The sequence below is a fragment of the Zootoca vivipara genome, chromosome 13 (assembly GCF_963506605.1).
Source record: "Zootoca vivipara chromosome 13, rZooViv1.1, whole genome shotgun sequence".
Lineage (NCBI taxonomy): Eukaryota > Metazoa > Chordata > Lepidosauria > Squamata > Lacertidae > Zootoca > Zootoca vivipara.
The window spans coordinates 43,230,243-43,253,296 of record NC_083288.1 but is presented as its reverse complement, the minus strand read 5'-3'; the positions used below and the strand labels follow the sequence as shown (position 1 = coordinate 43,253,296).

The 23,054-nt window shown below is 41.8% G+C and overlaps 2 protein-coding genes across 2 annotated transcripts; both read right to left on the bottom strand.

Annotated features, from left to right (window-relative positions):
* Positions 1-3,723: 3,723 nt before the first annotated feature.
* On the bottom strand, positions 3,724-10,168 carry LOC118078220 (vomeronasal type-2 receptor 26-like). Its single transcript, XM_035101992.2, has 5 exons — positions 10,007-10,168; positions 8,701-9,096; positions 7,328-7,555; positions 6,439-6,565; positions 3,724-4,625 (listed from the first exon to the last, which is right to left on the bottom strand). The coding sequence occupies exons 1-5, from the start codon at positions 10,166-10,168 to the stop codon at positions 3,724-3,726; spliced, it is 1,815 nt and encodes a 604-aa protein (XP_034957883.2).
* A 4,916-nt stretch (positions 10,169-15,084) lies between these two features.
* On the bottom strand, positions 15,085-18,258 carry LOC132592980 (vomeronasal type-2 receptor 26-like). Its single transcript, XM_060281301.1, has 3 exons — positions 18,105-18,258; positions 15,472-16,369; positions 15,085-15,181 (listed from the first exon to the last, which is right to left on the bottom strand). Exons 1-3 carry the CDS (start codon positions 18,256-18,258, stop codon positions 15,085-15,087), a joined length of 1,149 nt encoding a protein of 382 aa, XP_060137284.1.
* Positions 18,259-23,054: the final 4,796 nt, after the last annotated feature.

The following is a 23,054-nucleotide window of genomic DNA, read 5'->3' as shown; positions in this document are numbered from 1 at the left end:
ACAGACTCTCTTGGATTTTATCATCTCCTAAGAATCACCTTCTTGGTCGTTCCACTGCCCTCAGACATTTCAGGGTAGGTTGGTCTGGGGAAAAGCATTTTGTGTTGCGGCCCTTGGAATCCCCTCCCCACAGAGGGGGCAGTGTGGCATCATAGCTGTACAGCTTTACCTGTGACATCTGAGATATTTCCTTTCCCACCTTATTTGTGGGACTGCTTTCAACCTAGATTAGTTCAGGGTCCCATCATCCACAAGAGAAGAACACTGATTTGAGAACCATACCCCTGATCAGGTTGAGCTGCTAATACATGCCCCAGGCGAATAAAGAAGGAAGGGGTGAGTACAATTCTCTTCTGGAATTGCATTCTCCTGCTTCCATATATTTTCAAGTGGACACACTGCAGAGTAATGTAGAAACAATGGGTAGTAAATGTTTATTTTCAGAACCAGACCAGCTGTTTTATTATTATTATCTGCTTAAGAGTTGAGAATGTACAGGTGAAACTCGGAAAATTAGAATATCGTCGAAAAGTGCATTTATTTCAGTAATGCAACATATTATTTGTTCTTTTTCTTTTAATTTTTACAAATGCTTTCTTTTGGAAATTCCACAGTAATAAAACAAATAGTTGCAATAATACAAAAATAAACATTGCTATTACATTTCATTAATTACATTCCATTTATAATTGACCCACCTAACGACAAATAATTACAACAAATAAAGGCTTGACATATCTTGCTTTGCATGTCATGCATCTATATATTGATTTCACCTTTTAAGTTCCATTACTGAAATAAATGCACTTTTCGACGATATTCTAATTTTTCGAGTTTCACCTGTATTGCCATGCACTTCAGCTTCCTTGGGCAGTTCTGCATGTTCCAAAGAATAAACATCTGCCAATAAAAATGAAACCAATTTATTTTATTTTTTAAGGGGGGGAATTCTTTACCTTTAAGGGGGAAATTCTATACAGTCATACCTCAGGTTATGACCACCTCGGGTCACGAACAACTTAGGTTACAAACTCCGCAAACCCGGAAGTATTTTCGCCGTGTGTGTGTTCTGTGCATGCGCAAAAGTGGTGTGCACAGTTTGCGCATGCGCAAAATGGCTCTTCGGGTTACGACCATTTCGGGTTACGAACTGCGTCTCGGAACGGATCGTGTTCGTAACTGGAGGTACCACTGTACAAGGGATAACAGTTACGTGTAGACTATATAGGCAGGGGGCAAAAAATCCATCTCCATTGATTCTGGAATAAAATATGGTGTGCATGCAGACTAATGCATCATTATTTAGACAAAAGTGTAGAATATGCTGGGGAACACATGAGCAGTTATAAATCTGTAGTCTCTGACTGAAGCTAAACATCATACCTTCTGGCTATAATGGGACACATTGGAAATATTTCATGCTCCTACATATATAGAGGCAATGCCTGTTCCAGTCGGCTGTGTTTACTTTGGAATATTTGGCTTTCAGCTGATAGATTTTCACTTATTTCTCTTTTTTAGCTGCTCTTGTCTGGTGAGTTCAGGCCTGAGGACAGTGATATAATATTTTGGGGAGAAGATACAACCCAAGATCCCAGCACTGGAGACCAAGATAGAGAAGATCTCCACAGCCACCATGTATTTCCCTTTGGTGCTTAAGTAGGTTGGGAAGAAAGGAGATTCCAACTAAACATCAGGAAGAACTTTCTGTCAGTAAAGGCTGTAGACAGTGGAAGGGACTCCCTCAGAAAATAGTAGACTATGTTTCATTGGAGGTTTTAAAGCAGAGGTTGGATGCCCATCTGTCATGGGTGCTTTTGCTGCATTTCCTGCTTTTGGGGGTTTCAACTGAATGGCCTTCAGGGTCTCTTCCACCTCTACTATCACATGTTCTATATTAATTAATTGCAGTAAATCAAGCAGAGCAATACAATAAAAATCATAGGTGTGCAAGTACAAATACATAAAAGCAATGTATCTGAAAGAGATTTAAATTAGATAAGTCAAGAACTTAAGACCATTAGGAAGGCCAAATTTCATGTTGTACCATGGAAAGGGAATCCTGCAGGTCTATATTTGTTGTGTACTGATACATGATAAAATCCCACCAAACCACACAGAATTTTTCATGATATTCATGGAATTGGCAACACATTATTTATGAGCAAATTTTTCAGCTAGTGCTAAACATATTTTTATACCGGAGGAAGTTGCAAGTACTGCAAGGTTATCCTTATTTTGACAACTGAAGTTCTGGCAGTAAGCAACATCTCTATATCAAGGGAACCTGAAAGCTGAACCCTTCACAAACATACAAACCTTAAAACATTTGTTTGTTTGTTTGTTCATTAGAAATAATATTTATTAAGTTTTCTAGTTTAATAATCCAATAAAAACCACATTAAATGCCTTCCAAAGTATAATACAATGACTCTCCATGCTCTGAAGTTTGAGGAGTGATGATCTCACATTGTACTATATTCCTTGGTGATACGAAAAGTTTCAATAACATATTTCTGGTAATTCATCCTTCGTTTATTTTTAACAGCCTCTTAGTTCATTTATCAAGCGGCTTAGTCCTTTAATGCTCTGTGTGAAGTGAGTTTCTTCTTCTTTATTTTATTTTTTCCTTTCGTAATCCATCATTTTCAGCTGCAGCGTTCACCTTCGTTTTCAGAGAGTCGATTCTCGATGCATCACAACTGAAGCAAACAAAGGGGAGATCTTGACCCTCCACCATTTTGATCCGGGCACATATCCAAACTTCCCTTCTGATCTCATTCCAACTACTAATTAACTGATATTTCAGCAATAGCATCTTTACCCAGGGGCAAAAAGCATTTCCCACACAGCATGAGGCAGCGGGTGTCGGTTTTCTTAGGAGAGGTGCGTATAGCCTCCTCAGAGTTGCGCGTTAGCGGGGAGGGTGCTGAGCCACGGCAGGAGGAGGAGGAGGTGGCGGCTTGCCGGGTCAGCGAGTCCTGAGCCTCTGGGATGCAGCAGTGCTCTGTAGCACTTTGAATCCTCCTCCTCCTGCCGTGGCTCGGGGCGCTCCACGCGGCGCTGCTGGGTGCTTTGTCGGTGCTTCAGCAGCAGCAGCAGCAGTCAGTTCCAGGCACCGAGCCACGGCAGCAGGAGGAGGATTCAAAGTCCTACAGAGCACTGCTGCATCCCAGAGGCTCGGGACTCTCCAGCCCCTCCCATGGTGCTCTAGGCTGTTTGTGTCCCTGCGTCCGTTGTGTGCTTCCCCCGACGTTATCGCGTCTCCCGCCGTGCGCACGCATGCCCTCCCGCCTTTCCCAACCCACCCAGAGCCGAGCCCGCCTTGCCTAATTCTTTTTACGGCTATCTGAACCGCCGGGTGGGGGGAGGGGTTGGGATGCGGCGATGGGGTGGGGGTGGGGAACGGCGGCCCCATCGCACGCTCACGTCACAATCCCTCGTGGTCCCTTCCCCTCTTCCCCTCGCGCTGTTAGTTGGGAAGCGAGGCGCAAAACGGTGGTTTGGACGGGAAGCCGTTGAGGGAGAGAGAACCGCGAGGGCGCGAGTGAGTGCGCGGGGATGGGGAGTGTGTGGGGATTGGGCTCTGTGCCTCCGGTCCCTCTGTCTGTGGGGCACATGCGCAGTAGCGCAAACCCAGGGACACAGGAAATACTGGACGCAGAGATTATATAGGATAACGATTTCATTAGTTATAGGATAACGATTTCATTAGTTAGATGGCTACTTATTTCTCTTTTTTAGCTGCTCTTTCGAATTGAGTTCAGGCTTGAAGATAATAATAAAGCATTTGGGGGAGAAGATACAACTCAAGATCCCAGCACTGGAGGCCAAGATGGAGAAGATCTCCACAGCCACCATGTACTTCCCTTTGGTGCTTAAGTAGGTTGGAACAAAAGAAAGCCACACACTGCAAAACACCAACATGCTGAAAGTGATAAATTTGGCTTCATTAAAAGTGTCTGGCAGCTTCCGAGCAAAGAAAGCCACAATGAAGCTGACAAGAGCCAGTAAACCCATGTAACCAAGAACATAATAGAAGATGTTGGCTGAACCTTCATTGCATTCCACTATGATTTCTTTTGGCAGAGAGTGCATGTCCACATCTGGAAAAGGAGGATCAGTACAGAGCCATACTATACAAATACTTGCCTGGACAAAAGCACAACCAAGAACAATAGAGGTTGAAAATCTTTTCCCCACCCATTTCCTCATCTTGGATCCTGGTTTGGTGGCCATGAAAGCCAGAACCACAGTGAGGGTTTTAGCCAAAACAGAAGAAACAGCCACTGAGAAGATGATACCAAAAGCAATTTGTCGTAGATTGCAGGTCAGTAACTGGGGGCGGCCAATGAATAGCAAGGAGCAGAGGAAGCAGAGCAGGAGGGAGATGAGCAGGGTGTATGTGAGATTCCGGTTGTTGGCTTTGACAATAGGAGTCTTTTGATGTTTGATGAAGATTCCAAACACCAAAGCTGTAGTTGCAGAAAAAGCCAGAGCCAAAAGAGCCAAACTGATGCCTAAAGGTGCTTCATAAGATAAGAAGTTTTCTTTCTTGGTAATGCATTGGTTTCTCTCTTGATTAGGATACCGATCATCTTGGCACTGGAAGCAATCATCCAAATCTTGAAGTATAAAGAAATCAGGATTACAGTTATAGCATTTTCAGTCTCACTGAGATACACATATTAATGGTATAGGATCAGGAAACTTTGAATTTTACTTTACTGGTGTATCTGAAGAAGTGTGCATGCACACGAAAGCTCATACCAAAATATAAACTTAGTTGGTCTTTAAGGTGCTACTGAAGGAATTTTTTTATTTTGCTTCGACTCAGACCAACACGGCTACCTACCTGTAACTTTTACTGCACCATAACTCAATGTAATTTGCAGTGTATACAATACAAAACATTATTTTTTTCATAAAATTGTTAGAGTGTTAACATGTTTTGTCTTCAAGAGAAGTCATTTTTTGGTGGATTCTATCCTGTGGATAATTAAATCACAATTAAAACTAAATATCGTATCGGGTAAAAAATACGGTAACAATTCTCAAAGAGTTTGTGTTTACGGGACGTATAAGATTGAAAATTTTTTGTGCTTAGAGGGATAAAGTCCCCACGATTGCACTAAGAACTTTCAAGCTATCTGGATGGAGAAATATTAATTAAACTTTAATTTTTCACAGCTTACCAGTAGAAATGGTTGTAAAATAGGAAGTTTCATTTATCAATATTCATAGCATTTCATAACCCATAAAGGAAGCTTAACATCAATGGAAGACTAACGCTACTAATATAACCTAGTCAACACATGTAGGAATATGGCCAAACATACTCTTGAATTGACAATTCTAGAGTTTTGGTGGTTAAGTAAGTTGCAGTCCATGCAATCCATGAAGTTTACAGGTGTGGAGGTAAGCAGAAAATCTGTTTCTTGACTGTTTATGGTATTGTTTATGATAAAACACTTGTATCACTAACACACTATTTATATGGAAGACATTCTGAAATATATGAAATTAGGTAGTTGTAGGATAGCTAATGCCACTAGTTGGTGCCAATGATAACAGAGCCAATTAAGATACACCAAACCAAATGAGCGGTTGTTGTTCTTGTTAATCCAGAGTTTGTCAGCTTCTTCCTGCACAGCAACAACAACAGAACATTATTCTTTCCGTGTTGTCCATCTTTTCCTCTTGATATACCGTAGCAATCTCCATCACAGATGCTACAGATGTTAGTATTTGTGATGTACAGCCACACCTCTGCAAACTTCCGCCCCCTTGATTGTCAATTTAGGCGGACGCCAACGGCAAACCCAGACGAGCATCTCTTTCGTTGAGCATCTGGGGCTCTGGAATGGATCCCGGATGCTCGATGAGGTACCACTGTATCTGCATTGTAAATACATTTCAAAAGAATAAATGGTATTGGGGAAAGAAGGAGGCAGTTGGTAGCTGACGGTAGGTTGATTATTCTGTGAGTTGCATCTTTGACTGAGAACGTGGGAGTGTGGTAACTTCAAATAGACATTATCTGGAGGGGTTTCAATCAATCAATCAAAACATTTCTTGGCATCATTTTCAGACATTTAAAATACATAGTCCAGTACAAGGAGGGGTTTCAGAGGACAGGCAAGCTATGGATTATTAGCTTATCCTGTGCTATGAAGGAGCTTTGAAAACAAAAAGGACTATAAACCCTCTCTTGGGTTTATGGGACAGAAACACACTCCATTCAGATGATATAGATGATATAGATATAGATATAGATATAGATATATGAATGAATAATATTTGTTATTCAACTGTTGACAACCTGACAATTAAAGATTTATTTTCAAGTCTGGAGTTAGGCGTCCATTTTTTTCTCAAATAGCTAACAACAAACATGTTCTCAATATAGTTGATATACTATAGCATACAGTCCCCTACCTGTCTGGTTGGAAATCTTCCCTTCTGGACATGGAGTACAATCATAGCAGCAAAATGGTTCCCCTTCTTTCCTTTGTCTGCTGTAACCTGGATGGCAGTGGTCATTACACAAGGCAAGGGGCACCACCTGACCATAAAACAGAAGGTATTGCGTGTATTCTATCATACTTTTGTTTGCTCTTTGCCTTTTCATCAACAGGGTGCTGCATTGCGTGGACAGGCGGAGCCCCCAACCCCCAACCCCAGGCGGCTCCCGAGCAGAATAATGTCTCAAGACAACGTGCTATGGGCTTAAAATTGGCCACAACTTTATTAAGTTTCAGATGTAGGGAGACTTTGGGTTAGGTATTGTGTGTTTATCCTTCCCAGCCGGGGATCTGGGGGTCATCAGAGTTATCCAGAATGTGTGGGGATTGGGCTTGCTCTGGAGAACATATGTTCAAGCAGAGAGCCTGCCCCCCGTTTCACTGCCGTCACAGGGGAGAGCAAAGACAACCTCTCAGCGTATGACCAATGCCCCCCCTCAAGACCCCTTTAACAAGGGACCCTGGGATCGCTGCCGCAAGGGGGCGTGGGTCACCGCATCAACCCCCCCCCCATAAGGAAGATAGGATAAAGGATTCCGCCCAAGGCCTAAAACCGCCAAAGTTGTGACGTTTTGCTACGGGGAAGGCAAAACATGCAAACGCAGGAAAATTCCATTTGGGCCCTTCAACAGCGGCCCTTAAACCCTGGAAACCAAGATCGGTACAGTGACATGTAAACAACCCATCCTTAACCATACAAAGAATCAATGCAGCTAAAAAGAACTCCTTCAGCAGGGTGTACATGATTATGAAACAAGTCTGGTGAGTACCTATAGACCTCATAAGCTGCAATTGGGTCCTACCTGGTTAAAACTCTGGTGCCATGTAATGATCTTTTCATCAATGGAGAAATCACTGCCCAGTGAAGCTTGGGGATCCATTTCCCCAACTTTCACTCTTAAGAAGGACTTATTGGGGAAAGTCACCCAGTTGATAATATCAAATCCACCTTCTAGCTCACGTTTCTCATTAAAAAAGACAGTGTCCCCTGCACTGTTGTTAAACAAGATATTCCTCAGGAAAGGTTGAAGCTAAAGAGGAAGAAAGAGAATGGTAAATTGGGTAAAAATACAGAATGCACCACAAACCTCCTGTTTTCTAACGCTGGCATCAATTTACAGTATCTGTTGAACCCCACCCCCCACCCCGAGTTTTGAGGGGATACATACTTACAAAGATTCCATTTGGGGAACAAATTTTGTATTTTGTAACTAAGAAGCATTTTTTACCTAGGGGTAGTAGCTGCCTTCATTGAACCTAAGAAAACCTTTAAAGTTTTTTCAAATTGTGTGGTTTATTCTTAGCAACAAGTAGAAACTGGGGAAAGATCAGCAGAACACAAATAAACAGGGATAAATTGTGAAATTTCCTAATTCCTAGCTTCCAGGATGGTGCAAATTGCATTAAGTGCTTTAACTATGCTAAAAACAAAGGCTTCACAGCCTGTTTGGCCTCATATTTTCCCCACACATGTTGGACAGGAGGTTTAAATTTTAATTTACAGATTTAATGCTCAATCCACTTCCATCAAACCGAAATTCAACATTTCCATCCAACTCTTTTCAGCACCTGCTAAAAACATTTAGGCATTGAAGTATTGGCAGGACATTTGGCTTAAATTTGCCAGCATGCTTCCTTAGAATTTAATACAATAGAAACTCTTGTACTACTTACTGAATTTCACCAAACCAATGGAAGTGTGTGTTCCTTGACAAACCATGTTAGACATTACCTGGTAATGTGGCTTTTGAGGTTTCAGATAGTCACCAAGCACCATCTCTCCATGTTTGGTTCTGGATGCCAACATGGCATGCAAAGCATGTGCCACAGCATAGACGGCATTGTAGATGCTGTAACTTTGGCTGGTCATTTGCATTTCAAAAAAAGCCCCAGGAAGGCTCTCCAGCTTCTCCTTGCCACTGCAGGATTCCTCCTCTATTTCCACATCTAGAAATTGGCAACCGAATGCCTGTTGCCAGAACAACCTAATAAAGCCATCGGCCTCCGAGTGGGGATTTAGGTTCAGGAGGAAACTGTGGAACCCCTTAACCTCACTGGAATGAATAGCAAAGGATAAGGCACCGTGGAAGTTTTGTATGTCCAGATCTCTGTGAAATGTTTCTGATGAGAAATCCCAGTCGGCCGTCATAACCCACACTTTGTTTATGGGACTCACACTCAACATTATGCCCACTAGTAGCAGCCATTGCAATTCTGTCTTAGTGTTTTTGTCTGCATTGACAACAAATACATTGACGTTTGTTTTGCTTAGGGACTCGGCCATATTCTGATATTTCTCTATCAGCCCAGAACCGCCAAAACCCTTGTGGGTTACCACTCTCTCAGTGACAGCTATACAGATGCCATTCCGGGAAAGCTGGCGTGTCAACCTTTTCACAAACATTTCTCCTTTATCATCAGCTGTGACAAATATCCCAACCCACTTCCAATGGAAATAGAGAAGAAGCTGAACAATGCCTGTGTATTGATGTGCTTCGCTGGGGGCCATTTGGTACAAGGAAGAAATATGGTCTTTCTCACTCACTGATGGAGTAAATGAAGAATAGGTGATCTAGCGAAGAACAGAGGGATTTTAAAATCACCCTGTAGGGTATTTATGTGTCTTTAAGTAATCAAACACATTTTTAATACATCATGCTTTAGCAGAGGGAGAGATTGGGACCAGAACCACTCAATTAACTCAGATGAGAGATCAGTTTTATATAGGTACTCATCATCTACTTTAGGTTATCCAATTAAGTTGGAAATCTCAATAACTTTCTCAGTTTAGGAATTAGTTTATAAATTTTCTTTTCCTCATCTTTGCTCCTCATTTTCCTACTTTTGCCATGTCTTATAGGCAATAGTGGCTGGTGGAGTGGGACCTTTGTTTTCTGAGCTTAATATATATTTACTAATAAATTTATTTACTAATAAATATTAATCTTTTATCCTACTTTCCAATTTCATTTAATACCAATACCTATCCAACTTTAACATCCCTCCCCATAAACCTTCCCTGTCTCCAAACCACATTGACAGTGATGCAACCTAAGGGTTTTGTCATGGCAAGTGAGGGGGAACTGGTCTGGCTTTGGCACTGAGGACAATCCACAGCTGCATCACAACCCATTGTTTGATAAATTCTGTCATACAGATTAAAATTCTGATCTCTTCATACCATACACCCTCTGTGGCCTGCTAAGGAAGTGGATCTTAATTTCTCCTAGTCATGGCATATTGAACACTGAAAGAATAGGTTCATTTTATTAATTTTTTTAATTTAATAAATAAATAAATAACAAATGTTTGTTTTAGCCTGCCAATATTTAAAATATTAAGAATAAGCAAGACTTATTTGTTTTAAGCAGTCAAAAGTATTCTCCTTCCCTTCTCCCCCTCCCAATGCCCTGGGAATATATAGTAAGGATAAATTATATGCCATGGATGTGGAATCTTCATTCCAGCCACACTCTTCCTACCTGTAGAATCTTATAAAGGTCCAAGATGGAGGCCATGTGGCTTGAAGTTTCAGAGTCAAGGCCCCCAATGGCAGCTATCAGGTTCTTCTCAACACCACACTTGTAGTTGGGGATGGTTTTCCTATGATGAGAGATGAGGTTCAAAGTATTCTGATAAGTCATCTTTGCATCACAGTAGCTGTCATAGATCTGGAAGCCCAAAGTGATGTTGGATAAAATGTTGGGGTTCTTGTTAACCTCATTCACAGCAAAGTCTAAAGAAAGGAGATGCTGGTAGTTCTTTGGCAGTGCGCTGAAACAATAGAGGGATTATGCATTTGGTGGGTTTTCCTGCTTCTGCTGCACAGAGCTCATGTTTAGAAAGTGGATAAACACACACAAACACACACATTGTCCCATAAGATACTACAGGGATGAGGTGGAGCGGTTGATAAAGTGGTGCAGAACCAACAATTTGCTTATAAATACAAAGAAAACAAAGGAGCTCGTGGTGGACTTTAGGAAGCAGAAAATTGATGTCCAGCCGCTATTGATTGATGGAACTTGTGTGGAGAGGGTGACTACATTTAGATTTCTTGGTATTGAAATACAGGAGGATCTGTCCTGGAGTGTCAACATAAGAAGGATTGTGAAGGAAGCACAGCACAGACTGTTTTTTTTTTTTTTGAGAATTTTAAGGAAAAATCATCTTCCACAAAAATTGCTGCTTGCCTTCTATCACTGTGCTATTGAGAGCGTGCTCACTTATGGCTTATGTGTGTGGTACGGAAGCTGTACTTCTTGGGAAAGGATAGTGTTGTGTAGAATTGTTAAAACAGCAGAGAGTATCCATTGGCAGTTCACTCTCTGCCTTGGAACATATCTATACCATCAGGTGCCACAGAAAGGCATTAGATATATCAAGAGTCCCATCACATCCGGGTCATCGCTTCTTTGAGCTCTTGCCATTGGGACGGAAATATAGAACAATGAAGGCGAGAACCAGCCGTCTCAAGAACAGTTTCTTTCCTAGAGCAATCTTGGCCTTAAATGGAAACTCTAGACTCTGAAGTCATCTTCCTTATTTGTTATATTGTTCTGTATTGTATTGCGCTTATTAGTATTTTAATTTATGTGGAGTGTCTTATTTGAGTTGAGTTGAGTTGATATAGCAACTGAGAAATTTCGTTGTTCCCACAAGGGGACAATGACAATAAAGATCTATTCTATTCTATTCTATTCTATTCTATTCTATCCTAAGATCAGAAATTGAGGACATGCAATGAAAGTGAATTTTCAAAGATCCAGGGGATACAAAAGAAAGTAAACACTTAGGCACTATTTTTGGATCCCAGTTTCTGAGAATGGGAGCTGAGAAGACTCCTGTAATGCTCACGACCTGCTTGTGGGTTTCTCATGGCCATCTGGTTGGCCACTGTGAGATCACAGTATAGGGCTATATAGGCCTTTGGCTGGAGCCAGCAGGGACTTTCTTACATTTGCTAATTCTTATGATCTCTTTGTGTAGAACAGAATAACATGTATGGCACAACTGCTGAACGGCAGAGTAGGAAGAAAGTGCAGAAGGGAAAAATATGGCTGCTGATCAAATATGAATTTCAAAGGATGTTTTGGTTTTCAAAACGTTTCAGGAAATCTGACTTAGATAGGTTTGGCTTTCAATATAAATTGAGCTAATGTTCTCCCCTATGCCTATCTTCTGCCTATCTTCTCTACTACAAATCCTACTAGACACCTGCCAACACTGAGGAGACTGCTTTCTGATCATACTATCACGTTTATTATCTAATTTTTTTATTTACGTACATAACCAGGAGCTTTCCAACAAAAAGAATAAAAATAATGTCCTTACTCATATTCATCATCAGTTGTTTCCTTTGGCTTCTCCTCGAAGTCTATTGAAGTGAAAACGGGTATGAGGAATTGTGAAGTGATGCCACCAATAAGAAAGTGCCCCGGCTGATAATACTGGTGTTGGGCGTGGAGGGGGTCAATCACACAATGCAATGTAGAATGTGCCACAAATAGAGGGAACACCATGAGTAGGGCCCAGAAGAGCAAACTTAGCATTATTGAGATAAGGAGCTTCTCCTTTTAACCATAAAGCACCTGTGTCAGTCTAAAATGCTTATCATCACCCAATGTCAGCATACATTCTGTCCTGTTGCCCTCATCAGCTCCAGTCTCTGTGTATAAATGGTAGAATCCATGTCATTGGCCCTGGGGTGGTTTTTTATAAGCATTCTGCTGTTTCTCTGTGGCATATGGGCTTCAAAATATCATATGGATATTGCTAGAGAAAGAATGAATTGCTGTGTGTTAAGATAATAACATGGTACACAGTCCCGGGGGAGGGATTGCAAGGTCTGTGGCACCATGTGCAGCAGAAACATTGATGAAAATATGTTTTTCCCCCCTTGAGAAGATATTATCTTTTGCACCGCAGATCGGGCAGAGCACCGGGTTTCAGGAAGATCTGAATGAAAATAATAGTGGATTAGCCAGGCCATGGGAGAAAATGGAAAGTCTTGTGTTCCATTATGCTCCAGAGAAGGCAATGTTCCACAGCATAGCATTAAGCACTTGTTGCTCATTGTCAGGTTGCCAGAAAAACCCCACTGTCTTTTGTCTGATGAACAGAACCAGGCCCAGTGCTTGCAGTAATCAACTTTATTGCTCAGTAATCAAGGAGTCAGGGCATGGCACATCCATCAGATAAGCAGGAGCTAAAGTTATGTCCTCTCTCCCCCTTATTTATACCCCCATCCTTGCTCCAGAGAAGGGAATGTTCCACATTATAGCATTAAGCACTTTGTTGCTCATTATCAGGTTGCCAGAAAAGCCCCTCTTTCTGTGTTGTCTGATGCGCAGAACCAGGCTTCGTGCTCGCGGTAATCATCTTTATTGCTCAGTAATCAAGGAGTCAGCACATCCATCAGATAAGCAGGAGCTAAACTTCTGTCCTCTCTCATTTATACTTCCATCCTTGCATTTTTCCACTGTGACTCAGCTTTTCTGAATCATTCTAGCCTTTTCTCAACCCTTATTTTCTTTACTGAGAGTGGAGGAGGGGAAGGAGCTGAATCAGGACTCTATTGCAGAGGAGGAGACACAGCCCTCGCTCCTTTTCTCTCAGCGTCTGTGGCTACCTGAAGCCTCTCCCCTTCACTCTCACTCTGGGCTGACTATCTGTCCCACCAGTCTGAACCTAGTTCAAAGTCCCCTTCACCTTCAGGTACCTCCTGACTGTCACCACTCTTCCTCATCCTGCCAGACCCTTGCTGTGTGCAGTATCCGGACTTACCTCAGAGGATGCCAGGGATCAGGAGAAGGCCTCTTCCGTGCCTACCTGAGGAGTTATGTATGCAGATCTAAGTAATCTGTGATGCACGTTGCCATTGCAATTGAGGGGGCTCGGGCCACACAACATCAGAATGCCTTTTCACATGTGCAAACCATGGGGCATCTGCATGACATGTCAACACACCCCACAGCATGTGCAAGTGACGTCAGGACACCCCATGGCATGTGCACATGGCCTGCGGACGTCACACTTCCCAGGCACCCCCAATCACAGGGGCAAGGCAGCATGCATGCCCAGTGACAAATAACCCCTTTGGGGGCAAGATACTTGAGATAGTGGTGCCATCCAACTCCAGGTACACTTAGAGGAGACTGAATGTCTGGATCAATTTCAGTTTGGTTTCAGGCCTGTTCAAGGCAAATATACTGACTTGGTTGACCTGGCTGATGACATTTTCAGGAGAGAGAAAGAAGGAGCGCAACCCACCTCACTGTTCTGGGCTGTCTGTTCTGGATAGTCTTTAAAACTCTAAGCAATTGAGAGTGCATCTCCTTCCCTACAGACTCTCTTGGATTTTATTATCTCCTAAGAATCACCTTCTTAGCAGTTCCACTGCCCTCAGACATTTCAGGGTAGATTGGTCTAGGAAAAAGCATTCTCTGTTGTGGCCCTTGGAATTCCCTCCCCACAGAGAGGACAGTGTGGCACCATAGCTACACAGCTTTACCTTTGACATCTGAGATATTTCCTTTCCCACCCTATTTGTGGGACTGCTTTCAACCTAGATTAGTCCAGGGTCCCATCATCCACAAGAGAGGAACACGCATTTGAGAACCATAACCCTGATCAGGTTGACCTCTTTATACATGCCCCAGGTGTATAAAGAAGAAAAGTGTGAGTACATCTCCCATTGCTGAAGCAATTCTCCTGCTTCCATATATTTTTCAAGTGGTTTTTAAATCATTTTTAAGGGGCAAACTCTATACAAGAGATCAAAGTTGTGTGTAGACTATATTGGGGGGTGGGATTCCATGTCCATTGATTCTGGAAGAATATATGGTGTGTATGAAGCCTAAGGACTCATTCATTCGACAAAAGTGTAGAATATGCTGCAGAACCCATGGGCAGTTATAAATCTGCAGTCTCTGACTGAAGCTAAACATCATACATTCAGGCTATAATGGGACACATTGGAAACATTTGGTGTTCCTACATATATAGAGGCAATGCCTGTTCCAGTCAGCTGTGTTTATTTTGGAATATTTGGCTTTTAGCAGATAGATTGTTACTTATTTCTCTTTTTAGTTGCTCTTTTCTGGTGAGTTCAGGCCTGAGGAAAGTGGTATAACATTTTGGGGAGAAGATACAACCCAAAATCTGCGCACTGGCGACCAAGATGGAAAAGATCTCCACAGCCACCATTTATTTCCCTTTGGTGCATAAGTAGGTTGGGAAGAAATGAGATTCCAATTAAACATCAGGAAGAACTTTCTGTCAGTAAGAGCTATTAGACAGCAGAAGGGATTCCATCAGAAAGTAGTGGACTCATCTTCATTGGAGGTTTTAAAGCAGAGGTTGGATGGCCATCTGTCATGGGTGCTTTAGCTGAGATTCCTGCATTCAGGGGTTGGGAATGGATGACCTTCAGGGTCTCTTCCACCTCTACTATCACATGTTCTATATTAATTAATTGCAGTAAATGAAGCAGAGCAATATAATAAAAATAATAGGTGTGCAAGTACAAATACATAAAAGCAATATATCCGAAATATATTTAAATTAGAGAAGTCAAGAACGTAAGACCATTAGGAAGGCCAAATTTCACGTTGTACCATGGAACGGGAATCCTGTAGGTCTTTATTTGTTGTGTACTGTACATGATAAAATCCCACCAAACTGTACAGAATTTTTCATGATATTCATGGAATCGGCAACACATTATTTATGAGCGAATTTTTCAGCTACTGCTAAACATATTTTTATACCGGAGCAAATTGCAAGTACAGCAAGGTTTTCCATATTTCGACAAATGAATTTCTGGTAGTAAGCAACATTTATATCAAGAGAAAGGTGAACTCTTCCCAAACAAAGAAACAAACAAACAAACCTTGAAATGTTTTAAAAGGTATCCACTATATGATTTCAATAGTTAGATTGTTACTTATTTCTCTTTTTTAGCTGCTCTTTCGAGTTGAGTTCAGGCTTGAAGACAATAATATAGCATTTGGGGGAGAAGATACAACCCAAGGTCCCAGCACTGGAGGCCAAGATGGAGAAGATCTCCACAGCCACCATGTACTTCCCTTTGGTGCTTAAGTAGGTTGGAACAAAAGAAAGCCACACACTGCAAAACACCAACATGCTGAAAGTGATAAATTTGGCTTCATTAAAAGTGTCTGGCAGCTTCCGAGCAAAGAAAGCCACAACGGAGCTGACAAGAGCCAGCAACCCCATGTAACCGAGAACATAGTGGAACATGTTGGCTGAACCTTCATTGCATTCCACTATGATTTCCTTTGGCAGAGAGTGCATGTCCAAATCTGGAAAAGGAGGGTCAGTACAGAGCCATACTATACAAATACTTCCCTGGACAGAAGCACAACCAAGAACAATAGAGGTTGAAAATCTTTTCCCCACCCATTTCCTCATCTTGGATCCTGGCTTGGTAGCCATGAAAGCCAGAACCACAGTGAGGGTTTTAGCCAAAACAGAGGAAACAGCCACTGAGAAGATGATACCAAAGGCAGTTTGTCGTAGATTGCAGGTCAGTAACTGGGGGCGGCCAATGAATAACAAGGAGCAGAGGAAGCAGAGCAGGAGGGAGATGAGCAGGGTGTAGGTGAGATTCCGGTTGTTGGCTTTGACAATGGGAGTCTTTTGATGTTTGATGAAGATTCCAAACACCAAAGCTGTAGTTGCAGAAAAAGCCAGAGCCAGAAGAGCCAAACTGATGCCTAAAGGTGCTTCATAAGATAAGAAGTTTTCTTTCTTGGTAATGCATTGGTTTCTCTCTTGGTGGGGATACTGATCTTCTTGGCACTGGAAGCAATCATCCATATCTTGCAGTATAATGAAATCAGGATTACAGTTATAGCATTTTGAGTCTCACTGAGATACTACTATTTATGGTATAGGATCAGGAATGTTTGAATTTTACATGTAATTTACAGTGTGCACAATACAAAACTCCTTTTTTTAGGAAATTGTTAGAATGTTAACATGCTTTGTCTATAAAGTAAGCTATCTTTCAAGGATTCTTTCCAGTGGATAGTTAAATCAGAATTAAATCTAAATGATAAGCTCCATAAATGTTTCTTTGTGTTTACATATCCATAGAATTGAAATTTGTTGTGTTTAGAGGGGGAAAGTCCCTATTCTAGCAATAAGATCTTTCAAGATATCTGGATGCAGAAATATTCATTAAACATTAATGTTTAACAGCCTGCCGGTAGAAATGGTTGTAAAATAGGAAATTTCATTTACCAATATTGAAAGCATTTCCTATCCCCGAAAAGAAGCTTAATATTAACAGGAGGTGCTAATATAACCTAGTTAACACACCTAGGAATATGGTCAAAAAAATACCCGTGAATTGACAATTCTAGAATTTTGGTGATAAAGAAAGTTGCTGTCCATGCAATCCATGAAGTTTTCAGGTGTGGAGGTAAGCAGAAGATATGCTGGTTAGCTATTTATAATATCGCTCATGATAGAACACTTGTACAGTGGAATCTCGGTTTAAGAACAGCCCTGATTACGAACTATGCAGTTTACGAACTCCGCAAAACCGGAAGTAGTGTCCCCATTTGTGAACTATTTTTTAATAGCGTCACCTTTCTCCTCCTTTTTCTATTTTTCCATTTTGTAACAATTTATATATTTTTGAGAGAGTCTGTTGGTTGTTGTATAAAATTTCCTTTTCCTGTACCGAGATCTTTTTTTTTTATCAAACCCCTTAAGTTTATTATCCTTCTCAAATATTGTTTTTAATTGGAAATATTCAAACCAATTTACCCCCCCCCCCTTTAATTCTTCAAACTTCTTCACTGTCGGGCAATCCTTTATCTCTTCTACAAGTTCCCTATATGTTAGCCAACTGTCCTTCATATTATTTCTATGCATGGCTGATGACTCTATAGGCGAAAGCCACCAGGGAGTTTTGGTTGTTACTATTTTATTTCTTTCCCAAACTTTGAATAGGGCCTTTTTCACCAAATAATTAGTAAAGCCTCTATGTGCTTTTAGTCATAACCCAGGTAGCCATGCCACCCAAAAACTTTGTCCCAGCCCTCCAGGTCGAGGATTTCCAAATCTGTCAGTAACATCCAATCTTTCAGCCATGTCATACATGTGGCCTCAAAATAGAGTGTGAGGTCTGGGACCGTGAACCCGCCCCTTTCTCTGGGCTCCATCAATACCTTGAACCTTACTCTTGGCTTCTTACACGGCCAATTAAAATTAGAAAGATCCCTTTGCCAGCCTTTAAAACATTTTGTCCCAATAGGATCCTCTGGCAAAGAAAGAGCATTTTTGGGATAATTAATATTTTTAACAAGGATATCCTACCCCATAAAGACAAGTTCAATTTATTCCATTTATTTAAATATCTTTCCACTTCTTCACATAATTATACTTATATAAATTGGTATTTTTATTTGTAATCCAGATCCCCAAATATTTAGCTTTCGTGGTGATTTATCTTCAAGTCTTGTGTAAGGCGTCTATTTATCACAAATAGCTAGCAACAAACATGTTCTCAATATAGTTGATATACTATAGAATACAGTCCCCTACCTGTCTGGTTTGAAATCTTCCCTTCTGGACATGGAGTACAATCATAGCAGCAAAATGGTTCCCCCTCTTTCCTTTGTCTGCTGTAACCTGGATGGCAGTGATCATTACACAAGGCAAGGGGCACCACCTGCCCATAAAAGAGAAGGTATTGCATGTATTCTATTGAATTCTTGTTTGTTCTTTCCCTTTTCATCAATTGGCTGCTGCATTGAAATAAGGCACCCAGAGGGTTTTAAAAAAATTAATTACCACCACTTTACAACTTAAAAAGTAGAGACATCACCTTGCCGACAAAGGTCTGTATAGTTAAAGCTATGGTTTTCCCAGTAGTGATGTATGGAAGTGAGAGTTGGTCCAAAAAGAAGGCTGATCACGGAAGAATTGATGCTTTTGAATTATGGTGCTGGAGGAGACTCTTTAGAGTCCCATGGACTGCAAGAAGATCAAACCTATCCATTCTTAAGGAAATCAGCCCTGAGTGCTCACTGGAAGGACAGATCCTGAAGCTGAGGCTCCAATACTTTGGCCACCTCATGAGAAGAGAAGACTCCCTGGAAAAGACCCTGATGTTGGGAAAGATTGAGGGCACAAGGAGAAGGGGGCGACAGAGGATGAGATGGTTGGACAGTGTTCTCGAAGCTACCAACATGAGTCTGACCAAACTGCGGGAGGCATTGGAAGACAGGAGTGCCTGGCGTGCTATGGTCCATGGGGTCATGAAGAGTCGGACACGACTAAACGACTAAACAACAACAACTTTACAATGGTTGTGACAATCACCAATATCTGTGCATATTCAAGCCAATAAAGATAATAGAATCATAGAGTTGGAAGGGACTCTGAGGATCATGTATTCCAACACCCCCACAATGCAGGAATATACAGTGGTCTAAAAGAATGAAACCTATGACCTTTGCATTATCAGCACCATGCTATAACCAACTGAACCACTCAGCCAGAAAATGGCTCAGAGAAAGAAAATGTGCATGACAATGTATCTACTGATATGCATTTCCCTTTTATAATATGCTTTTAAAGATGAGAAGTGGCAACTTAGTACCTTTAAAGAAATGAATCACAGAAATGAAACTGAAGATTCCTACGAAGCACAATTTAGCATTGCATGCTTTCTGTGCTTGTTACATATGGATGTTCTCATTCTGAAACATATATTTAATTACTGGATTTTTAATTCACATTACACATTAAGAAAAATAACTTATGAAACATGGGGACAACAGAAATCAATGCAGCTAAAAGGAACTCCTTCTATCAGGGTGTACATGGTTATAAAAGGGGAAAAGAGAGGACTTTCAAAAAGGGAAAAAGAGAGGACCCAAACAATTACCGCCCAGTCAGCCTGACATCAATACCAGGAAAGATTCTAGTGCAGATCATTAAGCAAACAGTCTGTGAGCACCTAGAAAGAAACTCTGTGATCACTAAAAGTCAGCATGGGTTCCTGAAAAATAAGTCATGTCAGACTAACCTGATCTCATTTTTTGACAGAATTACAAGCCTGGTAGATGAAGGGAATGCTGTGGATGTAGCCTATCTTGATTTCAGCAAGGCCTTTGACAAGGTGCCCCATGATATTCTTGTAAAGAAGCTGGTAAAATGTGGGCTAGACAATGCTACCATTCAGTGGATTTGTAACTGGCTTACTGACCGAACCCAAAGGGTGCTCATCAATGGCTCCTCCTCATCCTGGAGAGTAGTGACTAGTGGGGTGCCACAGGGTTCTGTCTTGGGCCCAGTCTTGTTCAACATCTTTATCAATGACTTGGATGATGGGCTTGAGGGCATCCTGAGCAAGTTTGCAGATGACACCAAATTGGGAGGGGTGGCTAACACCCCAGAGGACAGGATCACACTTCAGAATGACCTTAACAGATTAGACAACTGGGCCAAAGCAAACAAGATGAATTTTAACAAGGAGAAATGTAAAGTACTACACTTGGGCAAAAAAAAATGAAAGGCACAAATACAGGATGGGAGACACCTGGCTTGAGAGCAGTACATGTGAAAAGGATCTAGGAGTCTTGGTAGACCACAAACTTGACATGAGTCAGCAGTGTGATGCAGCAGCTAAAAAAGCCAATGCAATTCTGGGCTGCATCAATAGGAGTATAGCATCTAGATCAAGGGAAGTAATAATACCACTGTATTCTGCTCTGGTCAGACCTCACCTGGAGTACTGTGTCCAGTTCTGGGCACCACAGTTCAAGAAGGATACTGATAAGCTGGAACGTGTCCAGAAGAGGGCAACCAAAATGGTCAAAGGCCTGGAAACGATGCCTTATGAGGAACGGCTTAGGGAGCTGGGTATGTTTAGCCTGGAGAAGAGAAGGTTAAGGGATGATATGATAACCATGTTCAAATATATAAAAGGATGTCATATAGAGGAGGGAGAAAGGTTGTTTTCTGCTGCTCCAGAGAAGCGGACACGGAGCAACGGATTCAAACTACAAGAAAGAAAATTCCACCTAAACATTAGGAAGAACTTCCTGACAGTAAGAGCTGTTCGGCAGTGGAATTTTCTGCCAAGGAGTGTGGTGGAGTCTCCTTCTTTGGAGGTCTTTAAGCAGAGGCTTGACAGCCATCTGTCAGGAATGCTTTGATGGTGTTTCCTGCTTGGCAGGGGGTTGGACTGGATGGCCCTTGTGGTCTCTTCCAACTCTATGATTCTATGATTCTATGATTCTATAAAACAAATCTGGTGAATGTCTACCTATACACCTCAGAAGCTGCAATTGGGTCCTACCTGGTTAAAACTCGGGTGCCATGTAATGATCTTTTCATCAATGGAGAAATCACTGCCCAGTGGAGCTTGGGGATCCATTTCCCCAACTTTCACTCTTAAGAAGGACTTATTTGGGAAAGTCACCCAGTTGATAATATCAAATCCACCTTCTAGCTCACGTTTCTCATTAAAAAAGACAGTATCTCCCACACCGTTGTTAAACAACAAATTCCCCAGGAAAGGTTGAAGCTTCAGTGGAAGAAAGAGAATGGTAAACTGTGTAGAAATAGTGAACATACCAAAAAGCTTCTGTTTTCTCATGCTGGGATAGATTCACAGTATTTGTTGAAACTCCCCTTGAGTTTTAGGGGGAGACTACAAGAAAAAAGATTCCACCTAAACATTAGAAAGAACTTCTTGACAGTAAGAGCTGTTCGGCAGTGGGATTTGCTACCAAGGAGTGTGGTGGAGTCTCCTTCTTTGGAGGTCTTTAAGCAGAGGCTTGACAGGCATATGTCAAGAATGCTTTGATGGTGTTTCCTGCTTGGCAGGGGGTTGGACTGGATGGCCCTTGTGGTCTCTTCCAACTCTATGATTCTATTCTATTCTATTCTATTCTATTCTGTTCTATTCCATTCCATTCAATTCTAGCCACATACCTGCCCAGATTCCATTTTTGAAACTAAGAAGCATTTTTTTGCCTAGAAGAAGTAGCTGCCTTCATTGAATGTAAGTCAACCTTTTTAGTTTTTCAAATTTGTGTGGTTTATTCTTAGCAACAGGTAGAAACAGAGGAAAGATCAGCAGAACACAAATAAACAGGGATAAATCGTGGAATTTCCTATTTCTTAGCTTCCAGGATGGTGCAAATTGCATAAGTGGTTTTACTCTGCTAAAAAAACAGGCTTCACAGCCTGTTTGGCCTCAGATTTCTCCACACATGTTGGACAGGAGGTTTAAATTTAAGTTCAACATTTCCATTCAACTCTTTTCAGCACCATCTAAAACCATGCAAACATTGCAGTATTAGCAAGACATTTGACTTTAATTTGCCAGCATGCTTCCGTATACTTTAATACAACAAAAACTCTTGTACTGCTTATCCAATTTCACAAACCAATGAAACTGTGTGTTGCTTGACAAAACAGAAGAAAGTACTTCAGTAGTTTTTATCACAATTAGATAGAAATATATGTCATGTTTGGGTAGAAAAAACAAGGTTGCAATTGTGTTTGTTAGCACTTTTAATTGTGGCATTTTATATCAGATTTCATTGAGATAGCATCAGAAATCATATATAATAAAGTGCAAGTGTCTCTGCGTCCAGTCCCTGTGTCCCTGGGTTTGCGCTACTGCGCATGTGCCCCACGGACAGCCATTGGGACTTGGAACGCAGAGAGCTCGCCAGCGCTCGCACGCGCTCCCCTCTGGCACAAAGTAATCCTTCTACCCTCGACTTCCCTCACACTCATCCTAGCAGTGCTTTGCGACATAATCTCTCGCAGTCTCACATCTCCCACTGACTCACCTCGGTTCTCACCTCCCCTTATCAGGAAAAGTTATGCCGCTGCGACTGCCTGAGGGAGCAGCGCCAGCGGTGACCGACCTCCCCCCCCCCCCACCGTGCCACTCTTCTGGCCCCCTGTACGCGATGCCTCCCCAGATGCAGCTTGCGCCTCCGCCGCTGTGCAACTTCTTTTTTGAGGGAAGGAGGGTGGGTGGGAGGGAGGGAAGGCTTGTGTGTGTGCATTCACGGTCCGGCCCGCCCGCAGAAAAAGTTTGCCCACCCATGCCTTATAATAATAAATACATACAACTTTCCAAAGAACCAAATGAAAAAACAACAACATTTTCTATGGATGTGGAAGCCTCTGTATGTGCTCTCCAAGATTTAGTCATATGCTTGGGCTATTCATTAAAAAAAATTATCTGCTTTCCATGCTAGACATTACCTGGAAATGTAGCTTTTGAGGTCTCAGATAGTCACCAAGCACCATCTCTCCATGTTTGGTTCTGGATGCCAACATGGCATGCAAAGCATGCGCCACAGCATAGACGGCATTGTAGATGCTGTAGCTTTGGCTGGTCATTTGCATTTCAAAAAAAGCCCCAGGAAGGCTCTCCAGCTTCTCCTCACCACTGCAGGATTTCTTCTCCGTTTCCACATCTAGAAATCGGCAACCGAATGCCTGTTGCCAGAACAACCT